The sequence below is a fragment of the Cavia porcellus genome, unplaced genomic scaffold (genome assembly GCF_034190915.1).
Source record: "Cavia porcellus strain 051 isolate PalLab524CR breed Dunkin Hartley unplaced genomic scaffold, mCavPor4.1 scaffold_18, whole genome shotgun sequence".
Lineage (NCBI taxonomy): Eukaryota > Metazoa > Chordata > Mammalia > Rodentia > Caviidae > Cavia > Cavia porcellus.
Window position 1 is genome coordinate 38798833 of NW_026947501.1, and position 22347 is coordinate 38821179.

The 22347-nt window shown below is 52.7% G+C and overlaps 1 protein-coding gene across 3 annotated transcripts; it reads right to left on the reverse strand.

Moving 5' to 3' along the window:
• Positions 1-3872: 3872 nt before the first annotated feature.
• Positions 3873-19921, reverse strand: Cd8b (CD8 subunit beta). 3 transcript variants are annotated; one of them, XM_063229332.1, is made up of 6 exons: positions 19786-19921; positions 16873-17079; positions 13119-13208; positions 8775-8864; positions 7064-7100; positions 3873-4542 (listed from the first exon to the last, which is right to left on the reverse strand). In XM_063229332.1, the coding sequence occupies exons 1-6, from the start codon at positions 19826-19828 to the stop codon at positions 4119-4121; spliced, it is 891 nt and encodes a 296-aa protein (XP_063085402.1). In that variant the 5' UTR covers positions 19829-19921; the 3' UTR covers positions 3873-4118.
• Positions 19922-22347: the final 2426 nt, after the last annotated feature.

Consider the following 22347-nt stretch of genomic DNA (forward strand, 5'->3'; position numbering starts at 1 on the left):
GTGGCCATTGACGAACCATGCTTTGGCCCACTTGTGGCGGGAGTGGGACCTGTTTTGTGAGAGCCCAAGGCCCTCAGAGCTGAGTCCTCTGCTTTGCGCATTTCTTCATGTAGTTTCTGGCCTCAGGCTTAGCAATAGTGTGGCACCTGTCCAGGTGCCAGGAAGGAGCCTGTGGGTTCCCCTAGCCCCGGCTGGTCAGGTGGGCACAGAAGCTGGGCCTGAGAACTGTCTGGCCCTCTAGCCTTGCCAGGTCTGTCCTGGCCACAGGATACTCATTGTTACAGCTCTGGGCCAGGAGGGCACATAGAAGGTGCTGCAGATAAGTATAGTTCAACTGACTTCCAGGTGCCTAAGGAGCCCAGCGAGATGGCACGTCCCTGCTTCAGTGGGAAACAGGCTGCAGATGTGGCGTCGAGGGCGTGTCCATGGAGGAAGGGGGCTGCAAGGACCACCACAAGGTCAACAATGAGGCTGCCCCATCCTTTTAGACTTATGCCTCCCTGCCCCTGCTCCCACCTGCAGTACTGAGCCTGCAGGGAGTGGGCAATCTGTTTTCAGAAACAAGGCTGAGGCAGGAGGATCTCTCCCGAATTCAAAGCCAATCTGGGCTACACAGTGAGTTCAAACTCTTAAAGGAGTAATCACACGTTAAAGACTGGATGAGCAGGCAAACCATGATCTTGGAAAGCCAACAACATGGCACGGGACAGCAAGTGCCCCCAGGGTGGCAGCTTGCAATTTATTAAGAATCGGGTGCCAGGTGCAGCAGCATAGAGCTGTGATCCCAGCACTCAGGGAGGCTGAGGCCGGAGGACAGCAAGTTCCAGCCTAGTCTGGGTAATTTAGCAACTAAGTGAGACCAACACGGGGCTCTTGCTCAGGGTGATGGCCCTGGGTTCAATTCCTAGACTCTGGGAACCTGGCTCCCTTCCGTCTGAGTCACACTGAGCCGGGTAGCCCCGAGGACTCCAGGCACCAGTGACTCACGGTGACGGTGACGCGAGGAGGAGGTTTCCCGAGAAGACAGAGGAAATCTCTTTGTCCTCTGCCATATGCAAAGGCTGTGAACCAGAACTGTGTCTCTCTTTCCCTTTGACTGGGTGGTAGATTCAGATCAGCTCTGCAGCCCACGCGGGCGGGGGATCTCTTTCTGAAAACAAGTTCCCCACTCCCTGCAGGCGCAGCACTGCGGGCGGGCAGGGTGGGGAGGGAAGGATAAAAGGATGGGTGGGCTCCTCGTTGACCTTGTTGTGGTCCTTGCAGCCCCCTTCCTCCGTAGACGCCCCCTGGGCACCACACCTGCAGCCTGTTTCTCACTGAAGCAGGCACAGGGGGCCCGCAGAGCTGGGGCCACAGCCCCTGTCTACTGTGCATGCTGGGGGAGGCCCAGGCAGGCCTGAGAGGGGAGGATCTGGGGGCACTGAAGTGGCTCAGCTGGTAAATCCCAGGGCCTGTCGTCTGGTGGCCTCCGACACAGGACACAGTGATATATGTGGTACCGATTTTTAAAAATAAACTTTACGAGCAAGTCTCTCCTATTTGGGTATTTAAATAGATTCTATTTTTTAAAATAACAGTGACCAGAGAGCCCTTTTAAAATAACTTGTTTCTTTTTTACCACACTTTTGTGGCCCCCCCGTTACAAAAGTATAACCCAACCATGCACACCACTGTGAACGGAAGTGGAAATTCCGCAGGGTGACTGTCCTTGATGGCTTGAAGTGGATCCTTACAGACTTTTTCCTACATACATACACACACTCGTACCCAGAGGCCTTGGTGAGAAGAAAACGAGAAAGTCTGCAGAACAAGGAGATTAAAATTTTTTGTCCTACCTGTTATGCATTTTATGAGTTACACGTTTTAAGATTTTAGTTTTCTTTTTTAAAAAGTGTAGAATAAATGGGAAGAACGAGAAAGTATTATATATAGATTTTACTGACTTCTGTGATGTTCCGTACTTGGATTTTTAAAACTGTATCTCTTTATTGAAGTATGATCTCTAGCTATGTCCATTTATACATCAAAGTCGGCACCCGGGTTGGTAACTGTTTTACAAAGGGAGCACATGAACACTCTGTCCCCCAACTTGATAGTGATCATCCTGCACCAAAGGTAACCGCATCCTGACTTCTAGTAATATCTCTTTGTGTCTTAACAATGATCCTACTCTGTACCATGTTTTGTATTAAATTGAAAATACTCAACAGGGATGTTAAAATATAGGCCTATGGCCTGGCCACCGTTAGATGTCAACATACATGGATCTAGGGCATTGCTTAACAGCAGCATAAACTCCTAGCTGGATCATACTGTATCTCACAGGTCCCTTCTGATGGGCATGTGGATTGCTTCCCATTTTCATTTAGTAAGCAGAACCAAATGGACCAATTTGATGCCTGTTTCTGTATACGGTTACTTTGGCATGTTTAAGGAAAATGTCTACAGGTGGAATTGCTTGTCAGAAGACAGCAAGATTAATTTTTGTGTGTGTCTTGCTTATGTAGTTCAGGCTGGACTTGAACTCATTATGTAGCCCAAATTGGCCCCAACTGAGGTGGCCGTGTTGCCCGGGCCTCAGAGTGCTGGGATTGCAGGTCGCACCCCATGTTAGTAGCCACAGTGGCTCTGCAGACAGTAGTGACTGTTTGGTTCCTGTTCAAAACAAAAGCAGGTGCTGGTGCAGACCTCCTCACCGCAGCCCCCAGTGCTGGCATCGCAGCTGCTCAGGCTCCCTGGGCACCACCCAGCAGCTGCCTACTGTGTGAAACAGATGGGGAGCCTGAGCCGGCTGTGTTATGGGATCCAGCCCCATTTGAACCGGTACACAAGTAAATGCTATTGCAGAGAAGCAGTCGGAGATGGCTGGCGCCTGCCCTGCTGCAGCACAGGGGCCCTGAGGCCTGCTCTTCCTTCCGCTGAGGACTGGGTGTGAGCAGCCAGGGCCTCAGTCCCATCATTTCCCGAGCACGGCCTGCACCAGGAGCCCACATCCTGACAGTGACCCAGATGAGCCTGGTCCACCCGCCCTGAGTCCTTCTCCCTCTCCCCTCAGCCTTGGAGGTGGCCTGTCACTTGTTCTTTGAGCTGATGGGCAGAAGGTGTTTGCTTTGTGACCGCCTTGCTCCTGCATCGGCCCCTGCTAACCCCCACCCTCCCCACCTGTTCTGCTGCTGCAGGTGCACTTCGGGTTCTGGAAGGTGGCCACTGCCGCTACCCAGAGTCCCTTTTCCTCCTCTGCTCCCTAGAATGGTTTTATACTCCATGCTTGCTGGAGGCCTCTGAACACACCAACTTTGCCAGTGCCCTTCTCCGGACTGCCAGAAAAAGCAAACAGGCTCTGATCTCCTCAGGCTGGGGCTTCTGCAAATTCAGCTCAGCCTGCACTAATTTGGGGCTCAGTAGCTCTTCGGCTGCTGGTACTCAGGGGAGGGCTAAGATGAGACCTGGGGGCCTTTTGAGATGGTAGGGTTCTCTTACTCCCTGCCCCGGCTCAGTGTTTTCTCCTTGCCTGTTCCTTTTTTGACCGCAGAGACTGACAGCTGATAACAACTGGATGGACAGAGGCCCTGAAGTCTTGGCTCTCTTTGGTGCAAGGCTGCTGGGAGGCTAGGAGTCCCTGGACCCAGCCCCAGAAGTAATCTAGAGGAGCACCCTAGGCCATCATGGCCTGCCGGTGGGGTCCCTCAAGTGCTTCCTAAGTCCTCCAGCCTCCCCACCCCGCAGTGTGATCTGCAGCATCTTGTGGGGGTGACTAAGGATCTCAGATACAAAAGGGGGACCTATAAATTTTGTCCTTGTGTCTTTCCCACTGAGCATCAATATCTTTGCTATGGGTGAGCTTTTTATCTCTTTTATGTCACAGAAGTCACTTGCATCTTTAAAACAAGACTTTATTTTTGACAAATGAAGTATTTTCCTAAAAGGACAGAGAGTGAGAGTAGACAGGGCATGGAGTAAAATTCCTTCCCTAGCCCACGGCTTCCCAGCTCCAGAGGAAGCCTCCCCCGTTGCTGGGAATTTTCTCTCTGGAAGCCTTAGTCACAAGCAGCCTCTTGGGGAGGCTGTCACACCAGCTCCATCCCATAACAGATCCAGGGGCCAATGTCCCTGCCACACTAGAGCAAAGCAAAGATGGTGGCTGCATGGCCAACGCCAAGTCCCAGCCCAGCCTGGGAGGAGCACAGGAGCCGAAGGTGGTATCTTTGGTGCAGATTCCTAGTCCTGCAGCACGCTTTGTGGGGAGCCCTGGGGCTCTGGAGCCTTCTCACTAGGACTCTCAGCGTTGAAACCCCAGGGCTCCAACGCGAGGCCCCCAGAAAGAACTTGCAGCAGTTAGAAGCAGGCAGCTTGCGCACGGCAGTGAAATTTCCACCCTTGAGTGTGTCCCTTTCTTTCTCCTTTGTCCAGATGTTGCTCATTCCCGACCTGTGACTTTTGGTAGCGGGCCACCAAAAGCACTGTCTCTGCTCATTTGTAGAACCTGGAATCAACAGTGAGCTGTGAGACCACCTGTTTCCAGGCCAACTGATACTGCATTTCCTGTAACGGAGGCAAAGGCAAAAGAGGATGCCTAAGGCTAAGACTTTTATGTGAGCATGTTTAGGACCCATGTTAGTCATTAAAAAAAAAAAAAAGCTAAAAGAAAAGAAAAGAAAGCTGGGCGTGGTGGCTCACACCTGTAATCCCAGCACTTGGGAGGCTGAGGCAGGATTGTTTTGAGTTCGAGACCAGCCTGGGCTACAAAGTGAGCTCAAGACCAGCCTGAACTGCATAGCGAGACCCTGTCTCAAAAAAAAGAAGAGAAAAAAAAATCCCCTCTCCAACAACAAAGTAGTCCAAAGGACTCAAGCTTCGAATAGTGTTGCTTTCAGCAGGACCAAAACAAGCTGTCCAGAGACGCACAGTAAGGTACCGAGGAGGACTGGGCTGCTGATGGGGAGGTGTTCTCTGGACAGCTAGAGGCCGGGAGCAGTTACCTCAAATTGCAGCTTGCTGAACTCGGGATCAGGCAGGAGACTGCCCATGGGGACATGGGAAGGAACATCAGCAGGTCTGCTTATTATTGTTTTTGCTTGTTTATTTTCATTGCTGGGGAATAAACCCAACACCATTTGCTCAGAGCTACATCTGGAGCTTTTTTTCATTTTTTATCTTGAAACAGGATCTGGTTAAGTGGCTAAGTTTCCCAGACTGAACTTGAACTTTCCATCTTCCTGCCTCAGCTTTTCAGAGTGCTGGGGTTGCAATCCCGTGTCATTATGTCTGCTCTCCTTACATTTTTATCTCAGCCTTTATTATTTTTTATCATTAAAATGCAACCAATAACATCCATAATATACGAAATAGCTCACTGTGCTTAGTGGTGACAATTTTTAGTTCTTTCACGATCAAGGTCCTTAGGAAGATTAGACCCTTGAACTTTACACTTTAATGGTGTTCTCAGGACAGGGGTCTCTTGTGGGATCCTATGCAAAACTGTGCACTTGCACAGGTTCATTTCTCTGAGGCAAACATCCCCAAACTGGTGTCAAATCAGTGAGGGACCAGTTAAGATGAAAAGGCTCATGGCACAGATCTCAGGGGATGCCCAGAGTGAGGCTTGCTCTCCAGGAAAAGTCACCAGGGGAAGACTCTGGATGGCAGTTCCTGAGGGCCTAGCCTTAGACAGTTACCTCTCATTATCTGTTAGGTAGGGGGCAGTTTCTAAATCAACCCAGGAGGTCGAAACTGCACACCATGAATTAATCATTGCAAATCGCCCCTGGCGTACAGCAAGCATCTTCAACAACCCTCTGTAGAAACGCAGTGTAATCCAGCATCGGATAAAGACAGTTAATACAGAAACTACAACTTCACGGGACTTAAAAGCACATTTTGTTTCTTTCTTTTTTTTTTTTTTTATCGGTCCCAGGGATCAAACTCATGACTGCGCGCTTGTGAAGCAGGTGCTTATGCAGCTCAGCTAAATCCCCAGCCCCTCACATTTTGTTTCTTAATGGTTGGACTCCTAGAGTTGAATTGACTTGGCTCTATGCAAGTCTGAGCTTTGACTCCACAGGATGGGGCCACAGGCTCTACAGCGTTCTCAAAGTCTTTGCAAAAGCCAGGAGGTTGGTACTGTCACCTTACTTTATGGATGCAAAATTGGAGGCTCAGAGAGGTGACATCATGCACCCAGTCACGTGATCAGAATTCAAAGCCAAAACTGCCCCTTGCTGGAGCCAGAACCCTTGACACCAGGCCCTGTCGCACCCTTTCATTAAGATGCTATTCTGTCATCCCCTCACATGTTTCCACATGGCTGGGGGTGTTTTCATTTTCTAGAGATGGAGTCCTGCTATGAAGACGTGCAGGCTGGCCTTGAATTCACTATGTAGCTCAAGCTGGCCTCAAAATCTTGGCCATTCTCCTGCCTCAGCCTTGGAGTGCTGGGATTATAGGTGTGCACCACCGCATCTGGCTGGAGTGGAGCTGGGGCTGAGGGTGGTGTGTTCTGAGGATCAGACATGTTAGTCAGGGAAGCAGATATCAAAGTCTGCACTGCTGAAGAAAAGCAAATCCAAGAACACCGGGACAGCCAGGACCTGGGGCCTAACCCTGGAAGGCAGGAGCATTGTAGCCTCTGGCCTCTGGCAGCCTGTGCTTCTGCTGGGGGCTGGCGGGGAGGGGCTTTAAGCCTCAGTCTGCCAGCCCCCTTGGGGCCCAGGAGGGGTAGGAAGCAACAGACAGGATGCTGATGGCTCCTGGTAAAGGACAGGCCTGGCTCCATGGCTCTGTAAAGTGGGGGTGGCGACCTCCCTGCAACCCAGATGCATGAAGCTGTGGGTCGCAGAGGACCTGGTGCTCTGTGTGTTGCAGGCTGACAGCTGTGAGTAGCACAGCTGAGCACAGAATCTCAATTTACACCAAATGTGTTTGCCAAGTGATTACCCAGCATTTTGTTTAAGTCAGCTCTTTCCCTGAACCCTGTCACCCGATGGCTTTATGAAGGTGACATCTGAGGCTGCACGCAGCAGCAGGGGCCCTGAAACCCCTGTCACTCAGGAAAGACAGAACTCACTGTTTGATGAAGCGAAGCCGCGCTCTCCTCCGCAGACCTGGAAGAGCAGAACAAGGGCACTGTCAGTGCAGGGGACCCCGGCACAGGGCCAGGACAGGGGCACACAGGGAAGAGGTCTGGTGGTGGGGGGCTCTGCTGCTACGGCAGACTTCTCCCCAGGCTAGGCTCTGCCCCAGATACTTCCCACATTTTATCCCTTCCCTCGCACTGTAAACCTGTGATTGGGGAATTACTGCTATGTCCATTCCACACTTGGGGAAACTGAGACACACAGGAGCTTCTGAGCCACTCACTCAAACTCATGGGACTAGGAAGCGGTGAAGCAGGAAACCTGACACAGTTACCAGGGTCTGTCGTTAAGCTCGCTCTCCTCCTCACAGCAGGCTGAGGGGAAGCGGGAAGCTCAAAACAGGGCAAGAGTGCCCAGGAGGGATGAGATTTTCCACTGGGACACTGGAAGGAAACATCAGCTATCCACTTACATTTTTTTTTCCCCATTTGCTGGTTTGCAGGGCTTGAGATTGAACCCAAGGCCTTAGCAATGAGTTACATCCAGAGCCCTTTTTCATTTTTTATTTTGAGACAGGATCTGGCTAAATTATTCAGTGGCCCCAGGCTGAGCTTGAGATCCTCCTGCCTCAGCTTCCCAGAATGCTGGATTCACAGAATTGTGCCATCATGTCTGCTCTGCTTACATTTTAATTGCATCTTTTGTTATTTTTCATCTTTAAAATGCAACCAATGACATCCATAATACACTAAATAAACACAGCTAGTTGCAGTTAGCGGTAATAAATTAACAATTTTTAGTTCTTTCACGAATGAGGTCCTTGGAAAAACTGAGATCCTTGAACTTTAATGGTGTTTAATGGTGTTCTTATAACTGGGTACACAGACACCGGTGGGGGGCTTGTATGCAAAACAGTGCATGTGCACGGGTTCATCTCTCTGAGGGCAGGGTCCTCAGTGGTCACCATAGGCCCAAAAGGGCCTGGGACCCCTAAAAGTTAAGAGCCGCTGACCTGGTTCATGGCCCTGTGGGCTCCCTCCCCATTTGTACAGGGGCCAGAGAGGGCTTGTTGCTCAGGTGGTATGGATGGGCAGAAGAGCCAGGGCCTGGGTGTCCCCTCTGCCTGCTTCCTATCCTGGAAGCCATGGCAGGAGGTGTCTCTCTGGAGACTGTCTGGGAGCTATGGGGACACTGCTCACCCCGGCAATCTCCCCCGGGCGTCTGGCCTGAGCTCAGCCTGCGTGGTGACTTCCAGCTCCCCTGGCACACACTGTGGGCTGCACTCTGGATGGGGTGCACCCTACCACACCCCACCTGGGGGAAGCCTCGTGGGCTGATCTTGAGGCCAGGTCATTACTGCGCGGGCGGGGGGGAGGGGGGAGCAGCTTTGTCCAGAGGCAGAGACTGTGGTCTCTGATTGGGGCAGCTGGGTTTTGGGCTGGGAATCACTTCCAGGCCCAGGGTGTCACTCAGGTGTACAGCAGTGTTATTAGCATGTGCGAGACTCTGAGCTCAGTTCCCAACACCTCCCACCAACCCCAAACCCACATAAAATCACTTCCAGACTATCTCTGGTTGGGGGGGACAGGCTTGGAGCAGGCTGTCGTCACCCACTGCGCTCTCCTAGAGAAGAGAGCAGCCCTACGAACACCTAGGACAGCAGATGGGGCCACCGAGGTGGCACAGGGAGGGACAACTCACAGTACAGATGCACAGCCACAACCAGGGACAGCAGCAGGAGCAGGGCACTGGCCACCAGAAGGCCCAGGGTGACGAGGCTGCAGTGCAGGCCTGGAAGACACACCCGTGACACGTGCTTGAGGCTGAACATGTGAGATACAGTGACGGACACAGCAGGGCGGGTCCTGAGGGAGGGGCCACCCAGGGCACCGCCAGGGGCATTTGGCTGCATTTCCTCCCTTGCCACCATATTTTGCCCACTCTGTTCCCTATAACGTGTCTTTTTTTCTTTTCTTTTTTATCTTTTTTGAGACAGGGTTTCACTGTGTACTCTAGGCTGATCTCAGACGTCAGGTGATCCTCCTGCCTCAGCCTCCTGAATGCTGGGATTACAGGTGTGTGCCACCATGCCTGGGTTCTGTGGCTTTTCTTGATGCCCATAGCTTGGGGCAGGTAAAAGCTGACAGTGCAGCCAAGGAGTTTCAGGCTTCTGGGCTGTTAGTCTTGGGGACTTCAAAGTGCTGTGGCCGGTGGTTCCCTAGCAGAGTGTGGCTGGATATGGCTGCCTACCTGGATGTCTTTGTAATCAAAGTTCTTTCCTGCCAGGCATGGTCAGTTTTTTTAGACAGAGTCTCACTATATAGCCCAGACTGGTCACAAGCTCATAGTGATCCTCCTGCCTCAGCCTCCCAAGGGCTGGGATTGTAAGTGTTTACCACCACACCTGGCAGGACAGGAACTTTGGTTACGCAGACAGCCAAGTGTGCAGCTGTCCCGAGCTGTACTCTGCCAGGGAGCCGAAACACCTGTGCGACCTTCGTATTTTGCGGGCCACAGCAATAGTGCTCCTCCAATGTGAGACCCTGGCTTCTTTTTAGGGGCACGGCTGCTCAGACACCCACTCACACATGCACCCTGTTAATTCATAGCCCTGTGCTGCTGTGAATATCCTTCTCAGGCCTTCTCGTGGGCACTTTAGACATCAGGGAGACAATTTTATGCAAAAAAAAAATCATGTCTCACATCCAAATTTTAAAAAATTAATTAAGCTCAGAAGTTATTTGTATTCCAAGGAGGTGGACAATGAAATATTCTTTTAACTACTTATTAAAAAATTTATTTAAATTTTACAAAAACTGCAAGAGATGGAGGGGGTAGGTGGGAGAGAAAGGTGACATAAAAGGAGCTAAGATATATTATGTACCTGTATCAGCTCCCTACTATGAATGTAATCATTGCCTACTGCAAACATGTACTTATAAAAATTGAAAAATAAAAATCGTAAGAATTTGCTGGGTGTGATGCCACATGCCTACCATTCCAGCAAGTAGGAGGCGGAGGCAGGAGGATTGTCAAGAGTTCAAGGCCAGCCTAAACTATGCAGGGAGACCCTGTCTTACAAAATTAAAAACAAAAACCAAAACCAGACAACCCTTCAGAGAACAGGGAACATCATGGTGTCTTCCCATACGAGAGTGCCTTCCAGTGGCAGATACTAAATTTTTGAGTTTTCACATATACGGATATAGCTGAGTTTTGTTGGGCTCAGTGGGAGTCCAGTACATGCAGAGGCAGATACTGAAAACAGAACTGTCCAGCCATAGCTTTGTGCGCTTCAGATTGTAACAGACACTGGCCAGTGCCTCCCAAAAAGAGAGCACCGATTTCCACTCCTGCCAGTGCACCGCACCCCTTAACACAGGCCCTGAATATCACCCGCTTTTTAGTTTTCCCAGTCTGCAGGTGTGTGTGTGTGTGTGTGTGTGTGTGTGCGCGCGTGCATGTATGTGTTTTGCTTCCATCCTCTGATCGTGCGTGAGGCTCGGCCTACTGCACGCATTGGCACCTGTGTGCTGTTTCTCCTGCTCCTTTGCCCACTTGCATGCTAACAAGCGGCAGGGTTTACATTCTCAGCGCCCTGATCCTCGCCCTCTGGTCTGCAGGCTCCTGTGAGCGCCCACTGGGCAGCTGAGGTGCAGAGCCAGGGATGAGGCTACAGTCTGGAAAAAGCATTTCAGACGCTCAGGAGGGAGACAGAGTGTTTCACGGAGTCCTCCTGATGAGCCCAGGACCACTGGCTGCAGACTTTCATCTTGAGAGGAAGGAAGGAAGGTCTTACCGCTATTTTTTCTCTCTCACTTTGCAGTTCATAAACATTGAGGCTCAAAGGTGCTCTGCCTGGCTCCGCTCACTGTCTCTGAGTTCCTCCAGCTTGAATGACCCGAGGATCGGGGGTTTGTGGTGGCTGAGGCTGGGGTGGGGATGGAGGCCAGCTGCAGACATGCTGGCGACAGGGTGTCCTAAACCTACATTGTGGTGATGGCCACATGAACTATGCATTCACTAAAGCTCACTGAGGCTCTATCCTGAGAATGGGCAGAGTTTATGCTATGCAAATTATCACTCCACAAAATTCAGAAGATGATAGCAATGGCCACGGGGCAGCAGGGACCCCTCCTTCCAAGGAGAGGCCAGGATGGAGCTGGAGGCCGTCGAGAGCACTGCAGGTCCTTTATTCTAACTGATTTCACTAGCTTCTCCTGCAGCCTCATCTTGATGACCTGACTGTATTTGTATTTTATATCTTTTTAAATTGTAGCATAGCTGGGTGTGGTAGCACACGCCTGTAATCCCAGCACTCAGAAGGCTGAGGCAGGAGGATTGCTGAGAGTTGGAGACCAACCTGAGCTACAAAGTGAGTTTAAGGCGAGACCATGTCTCTCTCTTTCTCTCTCTCTCTCTCTCTCTCACTCACACACACACACACACACACACACATACACACACACAATTGTAGCCTGCCTGCAAACCTTCAGGTCAAGTTGTTGGGTCATAATATGTTATAAAACAAGGTCACTTTGCTTTTCTGTTCATTGGCTCTAATTTTCTCTCTATGTGTGTCTCTCTCTGTCTCTCCTTGTCCTGGGGATTGAACCACTAAGCATTAAGCTACATGCCCAGACATTTTTTATATTTTATTTTGAGGCAGGGTCTCACTGAGTTGCCCAAACTGGGCTTAAAGGTTCAATCCTGCCGCAGCCTCCCAAGTGCTTCCCAGCCTCCTGTTTGCCATGACCTCCTGTGGCAGCCTCTCATCCTCATCGCCCAGGTCCTGGGGGGTACCCTCCCAGATGCTTCCTGGTCTCTTACATTTGAAGACTCAGCCACCGAGTGGCACAAGGCAGGCCCGGGGCTGCTGCCTGTGGTTTCTTCTCTGGGGAGCAGCGAATGGTACTTTCTGTTTGTCACAAGTAGCCTTGCGGGGGTTGAAGTCAGTGTTTTTCCAGAAACACATCGGAGCTGGTGAGCTCAAGGGAAATACGTGTCCGTGTACACATGTGTGCATGGGTGTGCGTGTATGTGCCCACCCTACCCGGGTGCTTACAGTGCAGGGGGCAGGTCTTCGAGCTCCTTGGCAAATGTCTAGGGACCCCGTCCTGTTTGCCACAAGTTCTGGGAGGCAGCAGCACTGGAAAAATGTAAAGCACTGCTCCTTTGGGTTGATTTTTTTTGTTTATTACCAGCTGTACTGAGATAGATTTGCATATAATAAAGTCTACCTGTTTGGAGCATACACTGTCATGGTTTTTAGTATCATCCTAACAATGTGGAACCATCACCACAATCTAACTTTAGAATATTTATACCACTCCGGAAATACCCCTGGAGCAACCAGGGTCACTTTCATCCCTCCCCAGTATCCCTTCTGGCCAGGCAGCCACTCATCTGCTTTCGGTCTCTATGGAAGCTTCTACTCTGAACATTTCATGTCCACGGAATCATGCAGCATCTTTTTCTTGCAGTACTGGGAAGTCAACCCAGAGCCTTCCCACTGAGCTATGTCCCTCTTCCTTATTTAAAAGGAATTATTTTGAGATGGGATCTTACTAAACTGATGTCCAGGTGGGAGGCTGATCTTGCAGTCCTCCTGCCTCAGCCTCCCAGGGTTGGGATTACAGGTGTGCCTCACCATTCTCAGCTTCATACGATATTATCTGTGACTGGCCTCTTTCACTGCATAACAGTCCACAGGTTCAACCAAGCTTTAATGTTTTCTAGTGCTTTATTCTCTGTTATGGCCAAGTAACACAGCTGTACTGTTATGGATCGCACATTTCCTTGATCCATTCATGAGTCATCGGTGGCTTCTGATTTCTACTTTTCAGCTGTTAGGACAAGCTGCTGTGAATCACCGTGCTCAGGCGTTTTGATGGATGGATCCTCCTCCAAGATTTGCTCTGTGATGACTTGCAAATCTGACCCTAGTGGCCTGTGATGTGTCCCTTCTGATCCCAGCATGGTGCTGGAGGAACGGGCTACAGACTCCGCACTGAACCAGCACATTCAGAAGGAGCAGGAACTCACCTTTCTGGGGCCCTGGACTGGGGGGCTGACACTTTTTCTTCTTGGGAGTCGTCTTCGTGGTGGGCTGGGCCGTGGTGGGCAGGACATCAACTGTAGGAAGAGCAGATGCACATCTAAGCCCCAGGTTAGCCACCAACTGCACCTTCCACCCTGGTGCCATGGTCCTGAGACCCATCGTTCCCTTGACCACCAGATTCCCAGCCCTCATGCCACCTGCCATACCCAAGGAGGAACCCAAAAAGAAGAAGAGGGGGAGCTCTTTCTTTCTTTCTTTTTTTTTTTTTTTGGTCATTTTCTCTTTTTATCGGTATTGGGGACCGAACTCACAACTGCCTGCTTGCAAGGCAGGTGCTTATGCCACTGAGCTAAATCCCCAGCCCCTGGGAGAGCTCTTTCTTCGCTGCAGTACCATGCAGGGTGCCAGACGGGCTGTTTCCCTTTTCAGGTGTCCTTAAAAACTTACCACCCAGAACTTTCTTGGGGAAACAAGTGGGTGCAAGCCCATTAACCAGCACTAAGGAGGCTGAGGCAGGAGGATCACAAGTTTGATCTCAACCTAGGTGATTCACTGATTTAGGGAGACCCTGTCTCAAAGTTTAAAAGGAGTGGTGTGAGTGTACAAGAGTACTGGGTTCAGTCCCAGTACTGAAAATAAAAGATCATCTGATATAGAGCTGGAGGGGCCTCCAGGCTCAGGTTTGGATTTCAAAGGTACAGAGCAGAGGTGAGAAGGTTGGAACGCAGGGCCTCTCCTTTCCTGGGCACCCCCTCCTTCGGTCGCCCTGAACCAGTGTCCTATGCTGAGGGCTGGGGAAGGTGAGGGGTGCAGCATGCAGAGCAAAAGGATCCCCACCCTGGGGTCTGAGTGAGCTGTGGGTGCACAGCACACGCCCTGCAGTCCTTGCCGAGCTAAGGACACAGCTCGAGAAATGAGTTCTGGCAAAGCAGCGGGAGAAGAAACGCAGAACTGAACCTCTAGAACCCCGGGACAGGAGAGGCAGGCAGCGCACTGGTCATCTCGGGCTGGCGTCTTCCATTTCCTAAGTGGACGCTTTGGCCAGGTGCAGGGGTGCATGCCTATAATCCCAGCAGCTCGGGAGGCCGAGGCAGGAGGACTGCTGTATGTTTGGGGCCAGCCCAGGCTACTCAATGAATTTAAGACCAGCCTGGACTACATAGCAAGACCCAAGATAGACACCTTGCCCTTGTCCCCAGAGCCGTCTCGGGGTGGTGAGAGACACCATGGTCTCGAGTAGACTTGGCTGGCTTCATGGCTCTTTCTGGGAAAAACCAAGGAACTAGAATGAAGACATATTGAGCTCCCAGTGGGGAGGTGGCAGCGCCAAGCCCTTCAGCCTCAGCTTGCAGACCTCGACAACTTCTGGCACGGGCCCTGCCGTTGCAGTTTTATCCACAAGGAGAGCTGGGCTCAGAGGGTTGAAATAGCTCCCAACTCACAGTTGGGATCTGAACCCAAAGGCTTTTTCTACCCGGTGCTGCCCATTTTCCACTGTACCCCTAGTGAAAAATTTCTGACGAGGTTACACATGGGAGGTGGCCATCGGGAAGCTGAGGAACCACGGTGAGGGGCAGGTGACACCAGCTAAGGCTCTGAGCGTGCCGGGAGCCCGTCCCCACTAGGGGGGGTCACTCGAATGCTGCTCACAGCCCCAGAATGCTTCTGCTTGCCTCATTTATTTCATTTTATTTTTTTGAGAGAGGGTCTCACTGTGTGGCCCAAGCTGGCCTCCAACTCACTGAGATCCTCCTTCCTCAGCCTCCCAAGTGCTGGGGTTAGAGGTGTGCGGCCAGCTTCGCTGCTTCATTTAATCCTGAGAGAAGCAGGCGGTCTCTCCCCTGCTCAGGGATGGGCCTCCAGGAGCAGCAAGCCAGCTCTCAGCACCTTGACTCAGTGGCTCAGGTCTGGTGGGGCTCACGGGGTGTGGGGCATTCTGGTTTATTTGTTTGTTTTTGTGTCCCTCTCCCCACCATGGGGGATCGAACCCAGAGCCTTCTCATCAAGGACCACTCCAGCCCTTTTAAAACCATGAGACAGGATCTTGCTAAGTCACTAACTTGCCCAGATAGACTCCAATTTGTGACTCTCCTGCCTCAGCCTCCCAGGGTGCTGGGATTATGGATATTCAGATATATTCTGGGTGGGTTTACCATGCCCAGCCTGGTGCTCAATTATAAATGCATCTCAGCTGTTGTCAGGTCCCCTTGCTTCCTCCTGACTCCCTCTCTGTTCTTAAAAGGGACAGTGCGTCTACCTCCATCCCCAGCCCGGAGACGGGATGGTTGTGAGCGGTGGCTCTGGGGAGGTGCAGTGCTGTTACAGGTGCCAGCAAGGTGCAGGGCCCATAGGGGTTTGGGAACACGGAATCCAGGAGTGAGTGCTGGGCAGGGCGGCGAGGCGGGGAGAAGATGGGGAAACCCAGCCAAGCTTATTTGCGGACTTGCCCTGTGGGGTCCCAGGGAAGATGTGGGGCTTTAAAGACAAAAAAGCAGCAAACTCAACACACACCCCAAGGCCTGAGTTTTGGTACAAGAACCAGTGGGGTCTTACCCAGAGGGACCCCCAATTCCCATGCCCCACGATGCGATGCAATGCCATGCGATGTGAGCCCTGGCACTGCCGAGAGGAGACACAGCCACTGTTCTCCCTTCTGTCTCCCTCACTGTAGCGCTGCCCCTGGTGTCCCAAAGTTTCCCCATGCTGAGTGGTCTCATTTCTGGGTTCCCTTTGGCCCGCTCAGCGTCCCCACATGGGGAAGAAGTGCAGCTTGAGGCCCGACCATGGGTGAAGCTGGGGAAGGGGCTGTAGCCCGATGGCCCAGTGTGGCCTGGGGGATTTTGCCACAAGCTCTTCCTACCCTCGACTGTGCAGTGTGGCAGCCACCTGCCACAGGTGTGCACATGCGGTGTGGCCAGGCTGGACACATTGGGTGCATTGGATGAATAAAATACACATCAAATACTTAGTATGAAACAGGAAGCTGGGCATGGGGGTGCACACTTATAATTCCAGCAGCTTGGGAGGCTGAGGCAGGAGGATCGCCACAGGTTGGAGGTCAGCCTGGGCTACACAGTGAGTTCAAGGCCAGCCGGAACTATGTAGTGAGACTCTCTCAACAAAACAAAATAAAACAACCCAAAACCAAACTGCCAACAATAATTTAAATAAATAAAATGGGAGTCATAGCATACTCCGTGCTGGGGAAGGTGCAGGCATTGAGATGGCCATGGAAAGCATTTGCAGGTATGTGGCTGGGTGACCCTCAGCACCCTCTTCCTGTTATTCCAGCAACAACACTGTAGGTGCTGACGGCAGAGCAGCCCCAGTGCTGGGTATGCACCTGGCACCCGGTAGATGCCAACGCTCATTTTTTCTTTAACATGAAAAAAAAAAAGCTTTTTGAGACAGGCTCTTACTGTGTTTCTTGTTGAGATGGGCTTTGGTCAAATGTAGCCCAGGTTGACCTGGAGCTCGTGACGATCCTCCCGCCTCAGCCTTCTGAGTACTGGGGGGTGGGGGATAGGCATAAGCCACCACGCCTGGCTTTCTATGCCCATTTCTAGCATAGATCCCCGCGCTTACCCACACTCAGGTTGGTTCCCATCCCGAAGGTCAGCTCGGGGTGCCCTATGGTCATGCAGAAGTAGACGCCGCTGTCCTCAGGCTTCACGTGTTTGAGACTGAGAGTGAAGCGGGTGGAAAGCCGAGACAGAGTGAGCATCTCTGAGGTCATACCCCTGCCATAGACGATGTTGTTGGAGAAATCCCCAGAAGCCAGGAACTCGTGGTGACTGTCCGGGCTGGGCGCCCCACGCTGCCTCAGCCAGTAGAGACGGCCATTGATCGAGCTGGTCTTACTCTCGCAGGTCATAGTTGCCGATTGGTTGGTCTGGAGCATCAGGAAGTGGGGGCTCTGCTGGAGGCCACAGATGCCCCGGAGAGCTGCAAACAGAAGCCGAGGGGGTCAGGGACCGGCAGGGTTCCCAGCTGCTGGTGGCAGGGCTGGGGGGGGGGGGTGTTATAGGGACTCAGAGCTCATGCATCACATCTCCCAGGGGCCCTGAGCAAGACTTGCCCTGTCCAGCTTGTGTTTGTGTGTGCACCCTTAGACACCTGCCCTTTGCTTAAATGACCTCAGCCATGCCTCAAGCTGGCTTTTGGATTTTTCTTTCTTTTTTTTGTGGTACATACTGTGATACTGAACTTAGTGTCTTTATACTAAGCTCCATCCCTAGCCTTTTTCCTATTTTTTTATTTCGAGGCATGTTCTGAGTTGTTAAATTGCCCAGTCTGAGCTTGGACTCAAAATCCTCTGTCTCAGCCTCTCAGAGTGCTGGACTGCCAGGAGTCCACTATGTCCAGCAGGTTTGGAGATTTTTATGCCTATTAATCAGACGAGAAAACTCAGGCTTGAAGTTACTTGCTCAGACTCCCACTTGCAGCCAAGAAGTGATCCGGGATTCAAACTCTGGGACCCAACATCTGAAGCCAAAGCTGGTTGCCTTTTTTCACCTGTCAGAGCTGCCACTCCACACAGGCTGGGCTCGGAGCAGCTGACCGAGACCCAGGGCAAGCTAGAGAGGGCTTGGAGTCCCAGGCAGGACACACAGCTGGTCTAGACAACCTAAAAGAGGACCAGTCACCTTGTCCCGTAAAAGGAGCTGGCTGTGTCTGGTAGGCAGAATTGGAGCCCATCAATCCCCACCCCAGGATGCGGTGCATCCTTGATCACTGGGTCCCCACTCCCCAGCAGAAGGACAGCTACCCTGGGAGCAGGGCTGCAAGGTGGAAGCTCCCCGCAGGCAGGGGCTTGGCCATGAAGAACCGGACAAGAGTCACAGGCCCGGCCTCGATCCCACCCTCTACTCTACACCCCAGTGATCTCAGTCAGGTCATGGGGACTCTGCCTCCTCGCTGGGAGAGGCGGGCAGCTGGGTGATGCCCTGCTTCCCTTGTTTTGAAAGAAATGAAAGGACATCGGGTGATCCCAGCCCTCTGGGAGGGGAACGCAGGAGGGTGGCAAGTTCAAGTCCAGCCTGGGCAACCGAACAATGTAGCAAGACCCGGTCTCAGGAAACAAAAGGTCAGACGGGCGGGCGGGGAGGGCTGGGGCTGCAGCTCGGTATTAAGGCCCTGGGTTCAGTGTCTAGTACTGAAGAAAAAGGAAGAGAAAGAAAGAAGGGAAATGAAAGGAGGCCTAGCAAATCACACTGCAAACTAAGGCACTGCACACAGGTAAACCCTGCTCAGGGGCCTCAAGGCTTGGACTGGGAGTTGCTCCCAGCCCCAAATGAAACCTCTGAGAGAAGCCTCAGAAAGGGTCACCCATATTGCCAAGGATGCACAGCCTCCAACAAACCCCACGTGCCTGGCCAGCCTTTTCTTTTGGCTCAGAGCAGAGAGGCATAAAGAAGGCCAGGGGTGTGTTTCCTGAGCTGGCGGCCGGCATGTTGTCCTGTCCTGGTGTCCCACCCAGCTCAGTTAAGGCCCTGGGTTCAGTTTCTAGTGGGACCTAGGATGTGGCTCAAAGCTTGTGATTCCACAGCTCCAGCCACCCATCCTCTCCTCACCTTGAGAAGGGATCTGTGCCATTTGGCAGCGCTGCTGGGCCTCCTCCTTTCTCCCCCAAGGCTACCGTCCTGGGTCACCGACCTCCAGGGGAGTTCATAGGAGCCAGGAGGGCAGCATTGATACATGGAGCTGGGCCGGGCGTGGTGCCTGCATTGTGCCATTCAGTCCTCACCAAACCTCTCAGGATACAAACTGTCTTACACCATCTTACGCAGGAGGAAACAGAGGCTCGGGAAGAGTGAGAAGGCACCCAAGGTCACACGGTGCGGGTGTAGCGGACTCAGTTTCACCCAGCTGTGGACTGGGTGCCTGGCTTGGAGCTGTGAACCGGCGAGACCCACCATCTCTCCTGGCTCTCGAGGGCCCTGCTGGCACAGAGCAGCTGCAGACCCGGATTCGGGAAGCCTGTCCGAGGAAGCCCAGCAGCGGCTCCCCAGCGGCCAGCCAGGAGCTGTGTCCACATCCCCTCCCGGCTGAGACCTCCCCTGGCCTCCTTCTCTGTAAGGTCCACGCTGCATAGCAGCCCAGAGCGCCCTGCTGACCAGAGACCTGGTGTCCGGCTGCAGTACCAACGCTTCCCGGAAGTAAAACAAAGCGGGGCCCAGTGTGGGGTTCACCCAGGGTGGGGGAGCCTTCCTGAGGCGCGTAGCTGTGGGCACCCTGGATTAAGGCACTGTTTCTTCTGCCCTGGGTATTTCCTCTCCCCTTTTCACTTCCTTCCCTCTCTGTTTTTCCTGCCTCCCCTTCGCCCCCTTCCGAGGTGGCCTGGTGCTGGGGCTCTCGGATTTCTGAGCAGTGGCCCCCGCTGGAGTTCCCTCTCCATTTTCGGGAACCAAGCCTGCCCAATCACCTCCCCGTGTGCCTGCCACTGGCCTCTGGTCTCTGCATTATCTATTATTTGTTTCCTCCAAATAGTCTCAAGAAGCGGTTGAGGCTGGTCTCCAGTTCGCGGCGATGCTCCTGTCTCAGCCTCCCGAGGTCTGGCTACACGCCTGCTGCTCCAGTTCCCGCTCGCTCGGTCCCGCGCGGTCCGTCACCCACCCAGCGCCCCCGCCGCCCGAGTCCCCCCGGCCTCACCTGCGAGCTTCGCGGCCACGAGGAGCCACAGCCGCGGCTGCATCTCGGCGCCCGGGTCACCCTTCGCTGGCGGGCGCGCGGCGCCTCGGGGCTGGGTGAGGAGGGGCGGGGTGGCCGGGGCGGGCGGGGCGCACAGGACCCGCCCTCCTCTGCCCGGCGGCCCCGGGGCCCGGGCGGAGCCCACCGCGACCCCAGCTTCCGGATGAGGAGGAGAGCGCGCCGGTGCCCCGGGGTGGCCTGGCTGGTGACAGCTGGGGACACCGGGGCGCTGCAGGTCCCACGGTCGCCGGCGGAGGGGCGCGGGCTCCGGGGGTGGGGACGCGGTGGTAGGGTTCTGGAAGCTGGGGCGCCCCCCACCCCGAGGGCGCCGGCGGGGTGGAGGTGGGGAGCTGCGCCGCAGCCTGCGGGAAATCCAGGCTGCGCTGGGTGGTGAGCCCGCAGGGGTGCAGAGCTGGGGTGAACCGTCCAGCGGTAGAGGGCAGAGGGTCTGCAGGGTAGGGGCCTGCGGAGGTCGCCTGTGTGGCCGAGGACGCGGGGCAGGTGCATCTGAGCTTGGGGGGATGAGTGTCCCCAAGGTTTAAAACAGGCAAGGGAGCAGGACACTGTCGCCTCCAGCGTCCTCGTCCCGTGTCCTTTCCAGCCCACTCCTGTCCTTGACTGACTGCTGACGGCGTGGCTGAACTGAGTATGGAGCGCAGAGGGACTGGGGCGCTGGAGGAAGGGGGCCCTGGCCGCTCCCAGGGTGGTCTCAGGAGAGGTACAGGGCCTCGGAGCCCCGGGAAACCACGCAAGAGTGTTTCTAAAAAGTCGAGGTGAAATTCACTTAAAGTAAGCATTTTTTAAAAATCGAAGCGAAAGTACTCACTAGAAAACAGTGAACACCGAACCGATCGTGAACGCACATTTTCTACACAAAGCTTTTACAATTAGGACGGCAAAATACCGGTCCCAACGACAGAAGAATAATACATGCAGGAACATGGCGTTTGTGTTTTTTGTTTTGTTCTTTTATTCCTCTGATATCTTTCTCTACAAAATAAACCTTAGAGTAGTGTACAGTGTAACTGGGCATGGTGGTGCATACCTATGATTCCAGCACTCCGGAGGCTGAGGCCGGAGGATCGCCACAGGTTCAGGGCAGCCTGGGCTACATAGTGAGACCCTGTCTCAAAGAGCCAAAATAAATAAATAAATAGTACAGTGCACTGGTAAATAATACATTCACAATGCTGTATAGCCACCACATCTATCTACTTTTAAAACATTTTCCAAAACAAACAATCATTTCCCCCAAATAATTTTTTTTACCTACTACAGCCACTGACTCCCTGTTACCCCCACACCCCAGCCAGATCCTGGCAGCCATCTGTGTGCTGTGTCTTTGATTTCTTGGTTCTGGATATTTCTCCTCTCCTCTCCTCTCCTCTCCTCTCCTCTCCTCTCCTCTCCTCTCCTCTCCTCTCCTCTCCCTTCCCCCTGTTTCTCTGTCTGTCTGTCTGTCTGTCTGTCTGTCTCTCTCTCTCTGTTTTCTTTCTTGTATTTTTGAGACAGGATCTCACTAGGCGGTCCAGGCTGGCCTTGACCTCACTTTGTAGGCCATGCTGGCCTCAAACTCACACTAATCCTCCTGCCTCAGCCACTTGAGTGCTGGGATTACAGGTGTCTGCCACCACGCCCATATTGGATTTTTCTTTTCTTTTGCCCTTTGTCCCCCTCCCTTCTTTTCCAGTGCTAGGGATTGAACATAGGGCCTTTGCACTGAGCTACAACTTCAGCCCTTTGTATTTGTCTTATTTTGAGAAAAGATCTCATTGAGTTGCTCAGTTAGTTGCCCAGGCTTGGCTCTACACATGATCCTCCTGACTCAGCCTCCAAGAGCACTGGGATTACAAGTATGTGGCCTTTAGTAAATGTCTTCTTTCACTAAGTGTAATGTTTCAAAGTTCATGTGTGTTGCAGTGCTAAGTCAGCCTCTTTACTGTTGAGTAGCATTCTGTGGTCCGTACGTACCGCATTTGGTTTGTCTACTGATGGACCTCTGGGTCAGCGATTGTGGCTGCCTTGTGGCTATTGTGTGCAGTGCTGCTAAACTCAGCCATGTCCAGATATGCATCCAAGCCTTTGTTTTCAGTGTTTTCCAGAACATACACCTAAGAGTGGAATTTCTGGGTCACATAGGAGCTCGATGTAATGTCTTGAGAAGCGGCTTAACTGCTTTCCACAGCAGCGGTGCCATGTTACATGGCCACCAACCACCTCAAAGGGTGCCAGTCTCTCCGTGTTAGGATCCTGAATCCCCTGCAGTCCTCACTAGCACGTGCTACTTTTGTTTTTGCATCCATGCTAGTTTGGGTGTGAAGTGGCATCTCATTGGGGTTTCCATGGCAATTCCATAATGAATAATGATGGGAAGCATCGCCTGGACTTCTTGTATTCTTAGTGTATCTGAGCTATTTATCGTGTAGAAAATACATCCCGGGTCTTTCTACCAACTCACGGGTTCCTGAGCACGGCTTTCTCACTGAATAACTAAATTATTGTCAAGGTGTTGCTTAAAATCAC

Coding starts and splice junctions, on each gene's coding strand:
- Cd8b (XM_063229331.1), bottom strand. CDS start 19,828: ATGCAGCCGCGGCTGTGGCTCCTCGTGGCCGCGAAGCTCGCAG. Junction 17,080..19,785: donor CGTGGCCGCGAAGCTCGCAG/GTGAGGCCGGGG, acceptor TTCTGTTTGCAG/CTCTCCGGGGCATCTGTGGC. Junction 8,865..13,118: donor CAGTCCAGGGCCCCAGAAAG/GTGAGTTCCTGC, acceptor TGTGTCTTCCAG/GCCTGCACTGCAGCCTCGTC.